Below are 13,786 nucleotides of genomic sequence, written 5' to 3'. Positions count from 1 at the left end.
TATCCTTCGACATGGTGCACCTCGAGAGCTCCTTAGTGACAGAGGCCGCGCTTTCCTTTCCGAGGTCGTCGAAACTCTGCTTTCGGAATGCCACGTCATTCATCGGAAAACAACAGCATACCACCCGCAGACTAACGGACTAACGGAACGGTTTAACCGCAGGCTAGGTGATATGCTCTCAATGTACGTGGCATCTGATCATAGCAACTGGGACCGTGTTCTCCCATACGTCACGTTCGCGTATAATACCGCAATACAAACCACCACGGGATTCTCACCTTTCTTTCTTCTTTACGGACGCGAGCCTTCCCATACAATTGATACCCTACTTCCTTACCGTCCTGATGCTTCCGAGTGTCCACCTATCTCCGATGCTGCTAGACAAGCCGAAGAGTGCCGCCAGCTCGCCCGTGCGTTCACCTCGGAAGAGCAACAACGCCAGAAAGAAACCCGTAGCACCTCTCTTCCGGATCCCAGCTATGCCCCAGGGTCTCTTGTGTGGCTTGCCATCCCACACCAAACACCGGGACTCTCCTCGAAACTTGTCCCCCGGTACGAGGGGCCTTACACCGTTTTGGAGAAAACATCTCCGGTTAATTTTCTAATTGAACCAGTTTCCCGATCGGACGACATGCGCCGGCGTTCACGTGACATCGTCCATGTTTCCCGACTGAAACCGTACCATGAGCCTCTGCCTGAAACTTCTTAAGTCGCCAGGATGGCTCCTTTTTCAGCGGGGGCGATTGTGAAGAAGAAGATGTGCCTGCAGCGAGCAGCATCGCCAACGCCTGGCTCTCTCGGCTCGTGCTTCGGTTCGTTGCTGTGCCGATCGCTGGACGGTTGTTCACGCTGTCTCGTCGCTGTCTTTAACGACTCATAAACCTCCTCACATTTGCAATAATAATGCAGTTTTTTTACTGTAAACTAAGTGTTCTCGGTTAGCTCTGCCTTCATCTCCCTTTTGTTTATATTCACTTTTATTTCCTGAATTTTCGTACCGAACCTGCTTATAACAAAATATTCTTTATAACAAATTTTTCTAAAATTTTATCAATCTTGTTATATCCAGATTTAACTGTAGTAGGATTTGTTTGTTTTACATTTTTGTATTTGATGGAAGTCGGTGGTCTACTTGTTGACCAGCTTGCGGGTTGCCGTCTAATTCAAAGAACTTCAATTGCACTGCTATATGCACCTCCTCATGATAGTACAAATACCGGTGCAAAGTCGTACCTTTTCTGTAAGCATATTACGGTTTTCACAGAACCCCATAATCTGACAGGTGTAGAACTGCAACATAACTGGCGACGATATTTTTTGTAAAGCATCATGTGAACAGTATATAGCTATTGATTCAGCATTCACAATTAAGTGAGGACACAGAACTGCAGTGAATTTTTCATATTCCACGGATCTACTTGCGTGAAGAGTTCGTTAGCAACTTATTCGCTAATGTTCAATCTTGTAGTATTCCCTCTCCCAGAGAATTTGGGCTGCCCAAAAGCTTCCCCAATGTATTGCATAGAGCAAAAAGCGTTGCATATTATCACTGCTATTGACAATATTGCAACTTCTCTCTCCTTACTTGTAACATTGAAAAAAAAGAAAAAAAACTGTTACCATTGCCTAAAAAAGAAAACCAATGCACCTAAAAATTATTAAGGCAATTCTGTATAAAACATGACAGTGAATGAAGGGCATTTCATGTTAGTGGAACCAAATATAAAAAAGAATGAGCGTTTAACCATGCCTGACTGAAATCAATAATTGATTGATTTGTGGGGTTTAACGTCCCAAAACCACCATTTGATTATGAGAGACGCCGTAGTGGAGGGCTCCGGAAATTTTGACCACCTGGGGTTTTTTAACGTGCACCCAAATCTGAGTACACGGGCCTACAACATTTCCGCCTCTATCGGAAATGCAGCCGCCGCAGCCGGGAATCGAACCCGCGACCTGCGGGTCAGCAGCCGAGTACCTTAGCCACTAGACCACCGCGGCGGGGTGACTGAAATCAATAACATATGAATCACCACCATGTGGCCCTCTCTATGAAATCTTTGTGTAGTACTTAATTACTAGTTACCTGAAGTGAGTCATTCATTATTTTGATATTCTTTTCGTGGCCAAGTGCACTTCATCACGTTCTAGAGTGTACTTTAAAAACGACTGAACGAATACTTTTTTGGCTATCAGTATGGTGAATATTTTCTGGCTTTTATAAAAAGTGCTCGAAACAAAATATCAAGCCATCTGACTGCTGATGCACTATCGATCACTGCAGTGCTCCTAGCAAACGGGCTTCGAGTGATACAACCGGCACGCTACACAACGCCGTTTGGCTTCTTTTTCACCTGTGACTGATAAGCAAAGGTGCAGTCCCCAAGGGCCCACATTGCAATTCGTTGAGTCCTCTCAAAGATGGCCATGAGTGCGTATCGTATCTTTTCGGCGTCTGCTAGCCAGAAACCTGCCCAAAACTTTTCAGAGAGCTTTCACAACGATATGTCCTGGGCGCTTCTGGCGGCCCTCGGGATCCCCGCGGGTAGCCAGAACCATCCAAGCCGAGAAAAACGGGCGCGCTCTGACTGGCTCTGAAAGCCCGCAGGTAACCAGCAGTGGAAAATCGAGAAGACTGATTGTTTTAGGTCTGCATTCAAGATCCTCTAAACTGAACACTAAACTCACATGGAATGTAGATGTGTGAATAGCAGCAATGACACAGAAAATGAAAAAAAAAAGTACCAGTGAAGGAGTTGAGGTGAAGCTTATAAAAAGGCATAAACAACCGTGCAAAAACGATGCAGAGGCCTTGTACAACTTGAACACCCAGCGAGACGGCCGAATTAAGCGCCCAGATGATCACCTTTGCGACCAAAGAAATAGTCCCGCTCAAGTACTCGAGAATGTTCTCTCTGCTCGTTACGTTAGTCTGGCGTGCGTCCCCAATGGTGCATCCACCTTTGAGGAGAATAAGCGGCAAGCTTCTTGACTTGCATGCAAATATAGGTAAAGTGTGGTTCGAAAATAGAGGACAGCAAAGAGAGCTTTTCTGCTTACAATCAACCGATCACTAAAACTCTTGAATAGTTTAGCATGATACAATACACCGCAAAATATTTTGTTACGAAATGTTTGTTCAATTGCATCAAGCATCGACAGCTCTGGTCCGATGGTTGTTGGAATGTAATTTGCAAATAAATCAGTTTCATAGTATGAAGCTTATTGCACGAGATATTTCCAATCCTTTTGTGAAAGCCATGAGATGCAAAGGAACCCCACATCATTCTTACATTTTTGACACTTTGAAAAAAAGTGCCATGCAAGATAAACTTTTATACAGACACTATATAGTGGCATCAGAGTTTGACTGAAAGAAGCCGCAGGCATTGGAGTATGAAGCACTGAATTATGGCAACAACCATGCTTCATAGCACTGACACAGGTAAAGAGAAAGAAACCACTGAGAAGCATAATGTCAGCTGCGTTCAAGTGCCATCACCTGACTCTAATTCACCAATAAAGACACGTATAGACTTAATCACCTAAGCTTGCTGGGGCACTCAAGCAGAAAGACAAAAGAATGTCACTGTTCTGAATTTGTTTAGGTGGCTTAGTGGCAGCATCATCAGCTGGAGAAGCACAGTTCTGCCGACGTTAAGTGTATCACATGATGTTTCTACAGCAGTATGTTGTACTTTATGATACCCAATACATTGTTGAATATATTTGAAATGCAGACTGGTACTTGTTTTGCAAGCTGTATTGCAATACAGATACAATATACCTAAAGAGCATCTGAGATAATATTTAGGATACATGTATTCTAGATACTGCGCAGCTCTGATTTTGGCTTATCACAACATGAGCAGCACTCACATGTTTATATTTTTTCAGCATGAAGGTCAAGCTCTCTAATCCAACTGTTTGTTCACTAAGAAAATTCTGAAGCGGGCCCCATATTGGACTCGTACATTTGATCCTTGGTCGTTCTCTAATGTTACTTTTAATTCAATATTTGTGGCTTGTGAGCTGGTAGTCTATATATTGTGGAACATTTCCTGACTTTAGTCATTGAAGGAAGTGGCCTGTTTCGGATCGGTTTGTGTTCACAGACCTTTGTTTAATCTTTCCTGCAGTTCAATAATGATTTCAGCAGTATTTCTTTATCAGATTAAAGAGAAGTTCATTAATCTTTTCCTTGGCACAGATCTAGGAATGCAGCTGAACCTGGGAATTTTCGAGTTCAACGGGCGCAGCGGATACCTCCTCAAGCCAGACTTTATGCGGAGGGCTGATCGCAAGTTCGATCCCTTTACGGAGTCTACAGTTGATGGCATAATTGCCGGAACTGTTTCCATCAGGGTGAGCACACATGTTGCATGGTCTTCATGATTAAAGTAGCCACATTATTAGGAAGCTCACATGCATATATATATATAATGTACATATATATATATATATATAGATATAAATATAAATATACATACATACATACACACACACACCAAGAAGTGGAGGACGGGCAAAACGAAAACTTTTTATTTTTCCTACGTTTCAGCTGGGGACCGGCCTTCATCAGGGAATACACGTTACAAAAATGCACTTTTCTTAGGTAGGCATGGTATATCAAGGGCCCCTGACACGTGAACTATCACTATCATGCACTATGTACTGTGACGTGGTGAGTAATGAACAGCAGAGAATGTGAAAGCAATGTCAAAGAAAGATTATGAGAATGCATGAACGGTGTTTACATCAAGTAGATCACATAAATAGCACTTTGAAAAGTACAGTAATATCTACAAACAAAACTATCAAACCCATACAGCAAATCACACGCACAAAAAAGACAAAAAGTATAGCAGAAAACGTTCAAATGGAACAAGATGCACAACTAATAATTTCATGGGGCACAAACAGAATTGATGACACAAAGTAAAGAAATTCACTGCACCGAAAAGGTGTAGTAAAAATCTGCGTGTACAGTGATTATGAACATACTGTGATGGAACGAGAATTTAGTTCTGCACTGAAAGAAACGTCAGTTTGCCTGGATCTTCATTTATACCGAATAAGATCGCGTTGAACTTGTGTATCAGAAATGACTCGCATAGTTCCCTATCATGTTGTGAAGGGAAACCTGATTCCAGTATAGTAGCTCTTAGTTTATTGAAAGAGTGACCAGGGATGTTAATGTGGCCTGCCGCGGTGGTGCAGTGGCTAAGGTACTCGGCTACTGACCCGCAGGTCGCGGGTTCGAATCCCGGCTGCGGCGGCTGCATTTCCGATGGAAGAGGAAATGTTGTAGGCCCGTGTGCTCAGATTTGGGTGCACGTTAAAGAAACCCAGTTGGTCGAAATTTCCGGAGCCCTCTACTACGGCGTCTCTCATAATCATATGGTGGTTTTAGGACGTTAAACCCCACATATCAGTCAATGTTAACGTGCTTAGACAAAGGCAGATTGGGTAGGCTTGTGGCATGTGACTTATGGTTATTAAAGCATAGTCTAAAAGGTGTTTCAGTATGTCCGATGTATTAGAGTTTGCACACAGAGCATTCAAGCATGTACACAATATTGCGTGTGTCGCAGTCAAAATCCCCTTTATTTGTAGATGAAAGTTTGATGCTGTACTCTTAATCAAAGTGGTCGTCGTCGTATGGTTACAAACTTTGCAACGGGGTTTTTTGCATGGATGACAACCAGAAAAAGTGGTGGCGGTAATCCTTGATGAGGTTAGTATGTCGCGTAAGTTCTTCGATCTGCGATATGCCACACGTGGGGGATCAGGAAAGAGTTTTTTAAGGTGATCACTCTGTATTAGTATGTTGTGATGCTTCTGAAGAATGCTGTTGATGTTTGGTTCTGATGCGGCGTGTGGTAAAACCAGGCTTGTGCTTGAGGGTGCGACCTGCATCTTCCGAATAAAAAGTTCCTTACGGTCAATGTCTTCAGCCCGTTTAATAGCATTGTTAATAACTTGTGGTGGTTATTTTTGTTTCTGTAGGGCCTCCCGAAGTTTGGTGCAGTTGTCTGTAAGATCTGAATTGTTCGAACATATTTTCTTGAAACGCAGTGCTTGACCATATGGGATTGCGGTTTCGCAGTGCTTTGGATGTGAACTATTGAAATGTAGGTATGACTGCCCATCCGTAGGTTTTCTAAAGAGTTTAGTTCACTTTGTTAGCACGTATAGTAACCGTGACGTGAAGAAAACTTATTGCTGTGCTTGAGTATGATTCCGAAAACGAGATGGTGGGATGAGCCTTGTTGAAGTCTGCAATGAACGACAGAAGTTCTGTCTGTCTGTGCTGCCGGATCGGAAAGACGTCGTCAATATAACGCTTATAATAAAAGGGTTTGAGACTACATGCGTCTAAGAATTTATCTTCGAGTTGGCTCATAAAGATATTTGCATAGCTTGATCCAATTTTCGTACTCATAGAAGTGTCACTAACCTGAACATAATGTACACCGTCAAATTAAAAATTGTTCAATGTCAGGATTAGTTCCAGTAACCGTGCTAGTGTGTTGCTGTTCACCGTTTTGTTGGAAACGTTTTCTTCATAAGCCTCCGTTAACATTCCTGGTCATTCATTTATTAAACTAAGAGCTACTATACTGGAATCAGGTTTCCCTTCACACTATGATAGGGAACTGCACGAGTCATTTCTGATACACAAGTTCAACGTGATCTTATCCGATATAAATGAAGATCCAGGCAAACTGACGTTTCTTTCGGCTCAGAACTAAGTTTTTGTTTCATCACAGTATGTTCATAATCAGTGTACACGCAGATTTTTACAACACCTTTTCAATGCAGTGAATTTCTTTACTTTGTGTCATCAATTCTGTTTGTGCCCCATGAAATTCTTAGTTACGCATCTTGTTCCATTTGAACGTTTTCTGCTATACTTTTTTGTCTTTTTTGTGCGTGTGATTTGCTGTATGGGTTTGATAGTTTTGTTTGTAGATATTACTGTACTTTTCAAAGTGCTATTCATGTGATGTACTTGATCTAAACACCGTTCATGCATTCTCATAATCTTTCTTTGACATTGCTTTGACATTCTCTGCTGTTCATTACTGACCAAGTCACAGTAGATAGTGCATGATAGTGATAGTTCACGTGCCAGGGGCCCTTGATATACCATGCCTGCTTAAAAAAAGCGCATTTTTGTAGTGTGTTTTCCCTGATGAAGGCCGGTCCCCGGCTGAAACGTAGGAAAAATAAAAAATTTTCGTTTTGCCCGTCCTCCACTTCTTGGTATTTTTCCACTGGATTCAAGGACACCTTCTTTTTCATATATATATATATATATATATATATATATATATATATATAGGTCACCAGATGAAGCGAACGAGCAAACGAAAAATGATGCTTTATTGTCAACAGTATTTATTTTTTTGTTATTTAGAAATACTGTCAAACATCTATTGAGGGTCATTACAGGAAAGGTACGGCACACTGTACAAATAAATTGGGGATATAACTATAGATATACATATATACAAATCCGTGAAAGCTCTGCATTCCAAACGAAAAATGAAAAACACACACCCTGATTCGCAATGCAACGAATAACAATTGCAATAATATTTACAATGAATCACATAAATGTAAATCAAGTAAATGCACGAATTCATTAACATCGCTCGCATTGACTATGTTACTCGGTAACCCATTCCAACCTTCAATATGACATCGGGGAAGAAAGTATGACGGTACACCTTCGTTCGTGCAAAATAAGGGTGCAGTACTCGTGTATGGTTTGCCCTCTCGCTTCGTTTCCCAGGTTGTTCTATGTAGTAATTTCTGTTAATTTTAAACTCACCTTCTAATAATTGAAAAAGAAACTTTAATCTATTTTTGCGTCTGCGCTTGTGGAGCGTCTCCAGATCACATAGTTGTAGCATTTCTGTGACTGAGTCGTTCTGTTTATATCTCGAGCATATAAAGCGAGCTGCAAGCCGTTGTATGCGTTCAAGTTTATTTACAAGCACTTTTTGGCGAGGACTCCAGACATTACTGGCATATTCCAGTATCGGCCGTATTGCGCGCACAGGTATCGTGATTGACGTCGCAAGCGGAGGCTACAGCGACAGCCCTTCCGACACCCTACGGCCTTTCTCTGCACCTCCCGTGGTCTCGGCTGCCAGTAAGTCGCCGGACGCCACGAGGAAGAAGAAGGAAAAGAGACCAAGCGTTGCCCCCACGGCCCGCGGCTCCCGCTTCGACGCCAAGACTGGTCATTTGGTTGGCGCGGCGGAAAACGGTTTCGTGCGTACAGCCTTCCCTCGAGCATAATGCTGCCGCGATGAACGAGGTCTCGGCTATGCCGGTGACCCCCCCGCTAAGCAGCAACTCGAATGGCTCGCTACCGCCTTTGTCAGGCAGCTTGTCGAAACGCGAGAAAGCACGCCTGTCGTCGCTGTTGTCACGTTTCAGCGACACGTTCACGGAACGTCCGGGTTGCACCGCTCTGGTGAGGCACCGGATCGACACAGGCGACGCACAACCGTGGAAATGCAATCCTCGCCCCGTTAGTGTGGCAAAAAGAAAAGCAATTGACCAGGCACAGGATGAGTTGATTAAGACCGGAGTTGTCCAACGCTCAAACAGTCCTTGGGGTTCACCGGTGGTAATGGTCCCCAAAAGAGACGGCTCTCATCGACTCTGTGTGGATTATCGCCGGTTGAACGAGGTCACGAGGAAGGATGCTTATCCTATGCCTAATGTTGACTCGATCGTGGCTGCTCTAGGCGGTGCTTGCTTCTTCAGCACCTTGGATGCTAGCCGCGGTTACCTACAGGTTCAGATGGAGCCGGCTGACGCGGAGAAAACTGCGTTCACCTCTCACAGAGGTTTGTACGAGTTTACCCGCATGCCGTTTGGCTGTTCTGGAGCAGCAGCTACGCTCCAGAGATTGATAGACGGCGTTCTAGAGGACGCTAAATGGCAACACGCCATGGCGTATCTCGACGACATCGTCATCTTCTCTCGAACTTTCGAGGAACACCTTCACTACTTAAAGGATGTCCTCAGGAGGTTGTGTGCCGCCGGGTTGACTTTGAACCCGAAGAAAGCTCAAATAGCTGAGACTCGCATCTCACTATTAGGCTTTACCATTCAGAGCGGTCGTGTTCTGCCGTGCGAGGAGAAGGTACGTGCCATTGTGGAGTATCCGATGCCGGCAAACATTCAGGGCCTGAGGCGTTTTTTGGGCATGGTGAACTACTATCGACAGTTCATCCCAAACTGTGCAGCCCTCCAAGCGCCCTTGACTGCACTCTTGAAAAAGTCGGCACAATGGAGCTGGGGGCCAGAATAAGAGCGAGCCTTCAAGGCGCTTTCAGAAGCTCTAGTGGCCACAGCCGAGTTAAAGCTGCCCGACCTGAACAGAGAGTTTATTGTCCAAGCGGATGCGAGCGACGTGGGTCTCGGCGCGGTACTCCTTCAGGGGCACGACGGCGTCCTCCGGCCAGTCGCCTTTGCGAGCCGGTCACTTAACGCCGCCGAGCGTAACTATAGCGTCACAGAAAGGGAATGTCTCGCTATAGTTTTTGCTCTCAGGAAGTTCGACTGCTATGTCGACAGCGTGCCATTCGTGGTGGAAACGGACCACATGGCACTCACCTGGCTTAAGCGCTTGCGCGAGCCCTCAGGCCGTTTCGCGCGCTGGGCGTTGAGCGGTACAACTTTGTTGTGCGCTACCGAAAAGGGAGTTCGACCGTCGTGGCTGACGCCTTGTCGCGTGCCCCCGTTTCGGCGTCTGACACTTGTGACCGCCAGTCCCAAGAGCAATCGCATCAAGTAGATTCGGGCCCTCTGGCTCCAAAGGGTCGAAAGGCGCGAACCCCGATGCCGAAGTGACTTTCGAGTCTACAGCCTCGGGTGAGGACGCATACCTGGTAGACCCTGTCACGTCCACTGTTATCGTCTTCAGCAGAGAGGAGCTGCTCAAGGCACAGCAAGATGATCCATTTTGTCAACACATCGTTGACGAGCTCAAAGAACTGAGCTCCCAAGCGGAGCGTGGCGGTCAAGTTGCCGGGCGCGAACAGACAGCTGGTATTGCTGTCGGCGCCGAGTGCCGTACGCAGGCTGGTATTGCTGCGGGCACGTTGGGCTCGTACCTGCTCGATGCCGACGGCGTTCTCCTGTGTTACGTCCCATCTGAAGAAGCTCCCCAGGAGTCTTTCAAGGTGGTGACACCCCGCAGTCTAAGGAAAGCCACCCTAGGTTGTCTCCACGACTCGCGGTTGGCCGGACACGAGAGTGGCCTTAAGAATTTTCAAAAGTTCTGCCGCTCCACAACCTGGCCTGGCATGAAGCAGGACGCCCTTCACTAGGCCCGCTCATGCCGCGTGTGCCAATGCGTGAAGCCTCGCGGGGGCAAGCCTCCAGGGCTAATGCAGCCCATCGACAGCCAACAACCTTGGCAGGTCGCGGCCTGTGACATTATGGGACCTTTCCCAAGAAGCCGGAGAGGCCATGTTTTTCTCCTGGCTGTCACAGATCACTTCACGAAGTGGGTCGAACTGTTTCCCCTTTGGAAGTTAACGGCACGCGTAATCTGGGACAAGTTTACCGAGGTCTTTACCCACTTTGGCTTTCCGGCGGAGTTGATCACGGACAATGCGTCCTATTTCACGGCCAAGGTGTTTGTGGATACGTGTGCTGTCTTTGGCATTAAGTACCATAAAACAACCACGTATCACCCACAGGCCAACCCGACCGAGCGGATCAACCGGAAACTCAAGCCCTTGCTGACAGCCTTTGCGCAGCAACACAGGGATCGGGATGCTTATCTTAACGAGATCGGCTTCTCCTTGCGGTCTACGGTCAATCACTCGACAGGGTACACGCCCGCTTTCCTCAACTTTGGGAAAGAGCTGCCTAACCCCACGGACCGCGTCCTACGGGGCGGAGGTAGGGCAAGCGCCGTGAATGTCAGCTCGTCTGGCTACGCGGCGGAACTGCGCTCACAAATGGACGTGGCCCTCGACCTGGCGCGTTCCAACTTGGCAAAAGCGCGAGTTGGTCGGAAGGCTCGATACGACTCGTCGCTTCAGGATATCCGTTACGATGTCGTTGATCTCGTCCTCAGGCGCAATCACGTCTTGAGTGACGCCGCCAAAGGCATCTCAGCCTCCCTTTCGGCCAAGTGGTTGGGCCCATACCGAGTGCACACCAAAGTGTCGTCCCTGGTATACAAGCTGGCTGACTCCCAAGGGAGACCAGTCGGCAGTCCAGTTAACGTCTCCGACCTCAAACCTTTCGTTGCCCGCAGTAACGACTTCAGGGAAGGGGAGGCAGTGACCGAACCGCAGGGAAACCGGGATAAGGCTGGTTCCAAACTACGCCATCGGTACAACTTGCGAAAACGCACCTAGGCTGATTTTCGGCCCCGACATGTAGCGGGACGTCATCCCCTCAATGTAAGGGAGCGGAGATTATATCTGCTGTGCGATTGCCCATCCAGCAGCAACAGTAATGGCTACCTGGCGAGATTTCTCCCTGGTAACAACATTACGTGCGCTGCGCAAGGAATTTCCACTCAGTTCCCAGCGCTCCCGGCTGCTCGAGAGAGAAAAGCCCTTTCCCCGGTGGCTCACTCTCTCAATGGGTATTTTCCACGTAGTCGGCGGGAGAAGAGAAGCGTGCGCCCTATTGGCTGACGCAACTTTCAATCCAACGGAGTTGGCTCTCTTTATTGGGCCAGCCTGTTGCGCCTCCGCGGTCGCATCTTCAGTTGCGTTTCGGCTTTTCACCGACACCACAGCTTTCGTTGTGTCCTCCTCGGTGACCCGTTCTTTCAAGAAAAAGCCCGGGAGACCAGCCGCGTGCTCGGTCGTACCGCAGGCACCGGCCGCGTACATGTCGCCTCCGTCAAATGCTCCCCCGGCCTCGGCTTACAAGACACCATGAAGTCGCTACGTGGACGTTCCAACACCGCACTGAGGCCCCAGTCGCCTTCGTGTCGACTCATCGCTGGTCCAAGCAACGCAAAGTCTGGGTGGGGTCAGACCCCGAGTCCATCCCACGTCCTTTCCGCGGGCGCACTCTTTCGGACCTGCTCGACGCTTCCGGAGGTGCCTCGATGCCGCCTATCCCGAGGCCTCCTATTGCGAGGCTTGAGGTGTCCTGCTGGTACACGAGGCTACCCACCTCTGTTCGCGGGTTCACCGAACGAAGTCCGGCGGTGCCCCTGCGGTCCTGTCCACTCCTGCGGTGCCGTCTGGCCTGGGCCTTCAACCTGTCCTGTCGACCGACTTCGTTCAGGTGGTCGTGGCGGCGCTCGTCATGGACTGATCATTCAAGTCTGCCATCGCTGCTGTGGTGTCTGCCGCCCTCCTGCGGCCCCAGGTTCCTGCTGAGACGCCGCCGACCGAAGACACCGGTGCGCCTGACGACCTCGTGGACGGCATTGAGCTGGACCCCAGTTTTTTCGGTGTCGGTGGATGCTGGTATTATGGCGTCTTTAGGGCAGCCTCCGTCTTAGGAGGGGGGGATGTGGGAATCGAGAGTGCCCTCCTACCTGGCTGGCGCCTCGTTCCCCAGTTGCCGCATGCGTGCCGACAGCGTAGCCCGGGCGCTCATAAGCGCCTGCATCCGCCAAGATGGCTGCCAGGGCGCCTCTTGGTCTGGGCCAGTCAACCGTCGGCTGCTTCCCGCGCTGGCATGACCGGGGACGCTACACTGGCGCGCTGGGCGGGCCTACGTCACAAGGCAGCGCCATTTCCCATTGGGCGGGCGTGACATCCTCCTCTCCTACAAGCAGTCTTGCACCCGACGATTCGCTCGTCGCGGCAGATGCTCTCAGGCTTAGCAGGCGGATTCTCGTTCATGCGTTCGTCTTTGGCCCTTGTGCGGGAGTTGTAGCGCCCTAGGCAAGCATACTTGATCGGTCTTGCGGAGTTCCCTATACGACCTGCAAGTCCGTGAATGTCGCACTGTGCTGCTTCTTGGGTTAATAAACCTGTTGTTCTTGTTTTCCTGCCTCGTGCATGGTTTCTGCGCTGTGTTGGAGAAAACGACGAACCCGGCCGCAGCGTCGTCGCATGCAGCGGGTGTGATGGACGTCGCATCAATACACGGTTGCGCTTAGTGATAAGCCTAGTACAAACCTATCTTCACAGCGTGTAGAAGCTCAGATGCCGGGATGACTGAGGTTGTGTAACTGGTTGAAGAGGCTTTGGCGATGCAAAGAAGGGACTATGGTCTCACTCGTCCTGTTGATATGTCACAGTAGAGAGCGTCCGTTGACCCAGGGATGGCAACTTTTTGAAGTTGAAGGGAATAACCATTCTCGAGGAGCTGCTGGAGTTCGTTGTCCGTTTTCTGAGCTTCGTCGAGGGTGACGGTTGTAACAGTTGGTAGCTCGACAGCCGAAACGCGAGAGAGTGCGTCGGCGACCACGTTTTCCTTTCCGCTGATATGGCGGATATCTGTGGTGAATTGAGTGATGAAGGACAGCTGGCTCTGCTGGACCGGTGGAAGTTTTTCGCGGCTTTGGGAGAAGGCGTAAGTGATAGGTTTATGGTCGGTGCATATGGTGCAGTGCTGTGCCTCGAGAATGTGGCAAAAGGTTTGGACTGCTTCGTAGATGGCAAGGAGCTCTCTCTAATAGGCTGGCCAGGTCGTCTCAGCAGGGGGCGATGTTGCTGGAAAGCGTGGGTGGCTTCAGGGAAGAGAGTTTCTTCGAGAAGAACGCGAATGGGCGCCAGCTGTTTCCCACACGCTGCATGAGAGAGGCTCTGATGGCGGTGCTAGAGGC

At 48.3% G+C, this 13,786-nt stretch overlaps 1 protein-coding gene across 4 annotated transcripts in view; it reads left to right on the top strand.

The window, feature by feature from the left end:
* Positions 1-13,786, top strand: part of Plc21C (Phospholipase C at 21C) — a 685,580-nt gene that overhangs the window by 368,955 nt on the left and 302,839 nt on the right. For all 4 annotated transcript variants that reach the window (XM_075865841.1, XM_037419231.2, XM_075865843.1 and 1 more), the window contains one exon: positions 4,211-4,365. In XM_075865841.1, coding sequence (XP_075721956.1) covers positions 4,211-4,365 — 155 coding nt within the window. The remainder of the gene's footprint in view (positions 1-4,210; positions 4,366-13,786) is intronic.

The sequence above is a fragment of the Rhipicephalus microplus genome, chromosome 6 (genome assembly GCF_043290135.1).
Source record: "Rhipicephalus microplus isolate Deutch F79 chromosome 6, USDA_Rmic, whole genome shotgun sequence".
Taxonomy (NCBI): domain Eukaryota; kingdom Metazoa; phylum Arthropoda; class Arachnida; order Ixodida; family Ixodidae; genus Rhipicephalus; species Rhipicephalus microplus.
Note: the sequence above shows the minus strand (reverse complement) of the source record. Positions and strands in the feature narration are given on the sequence as shown.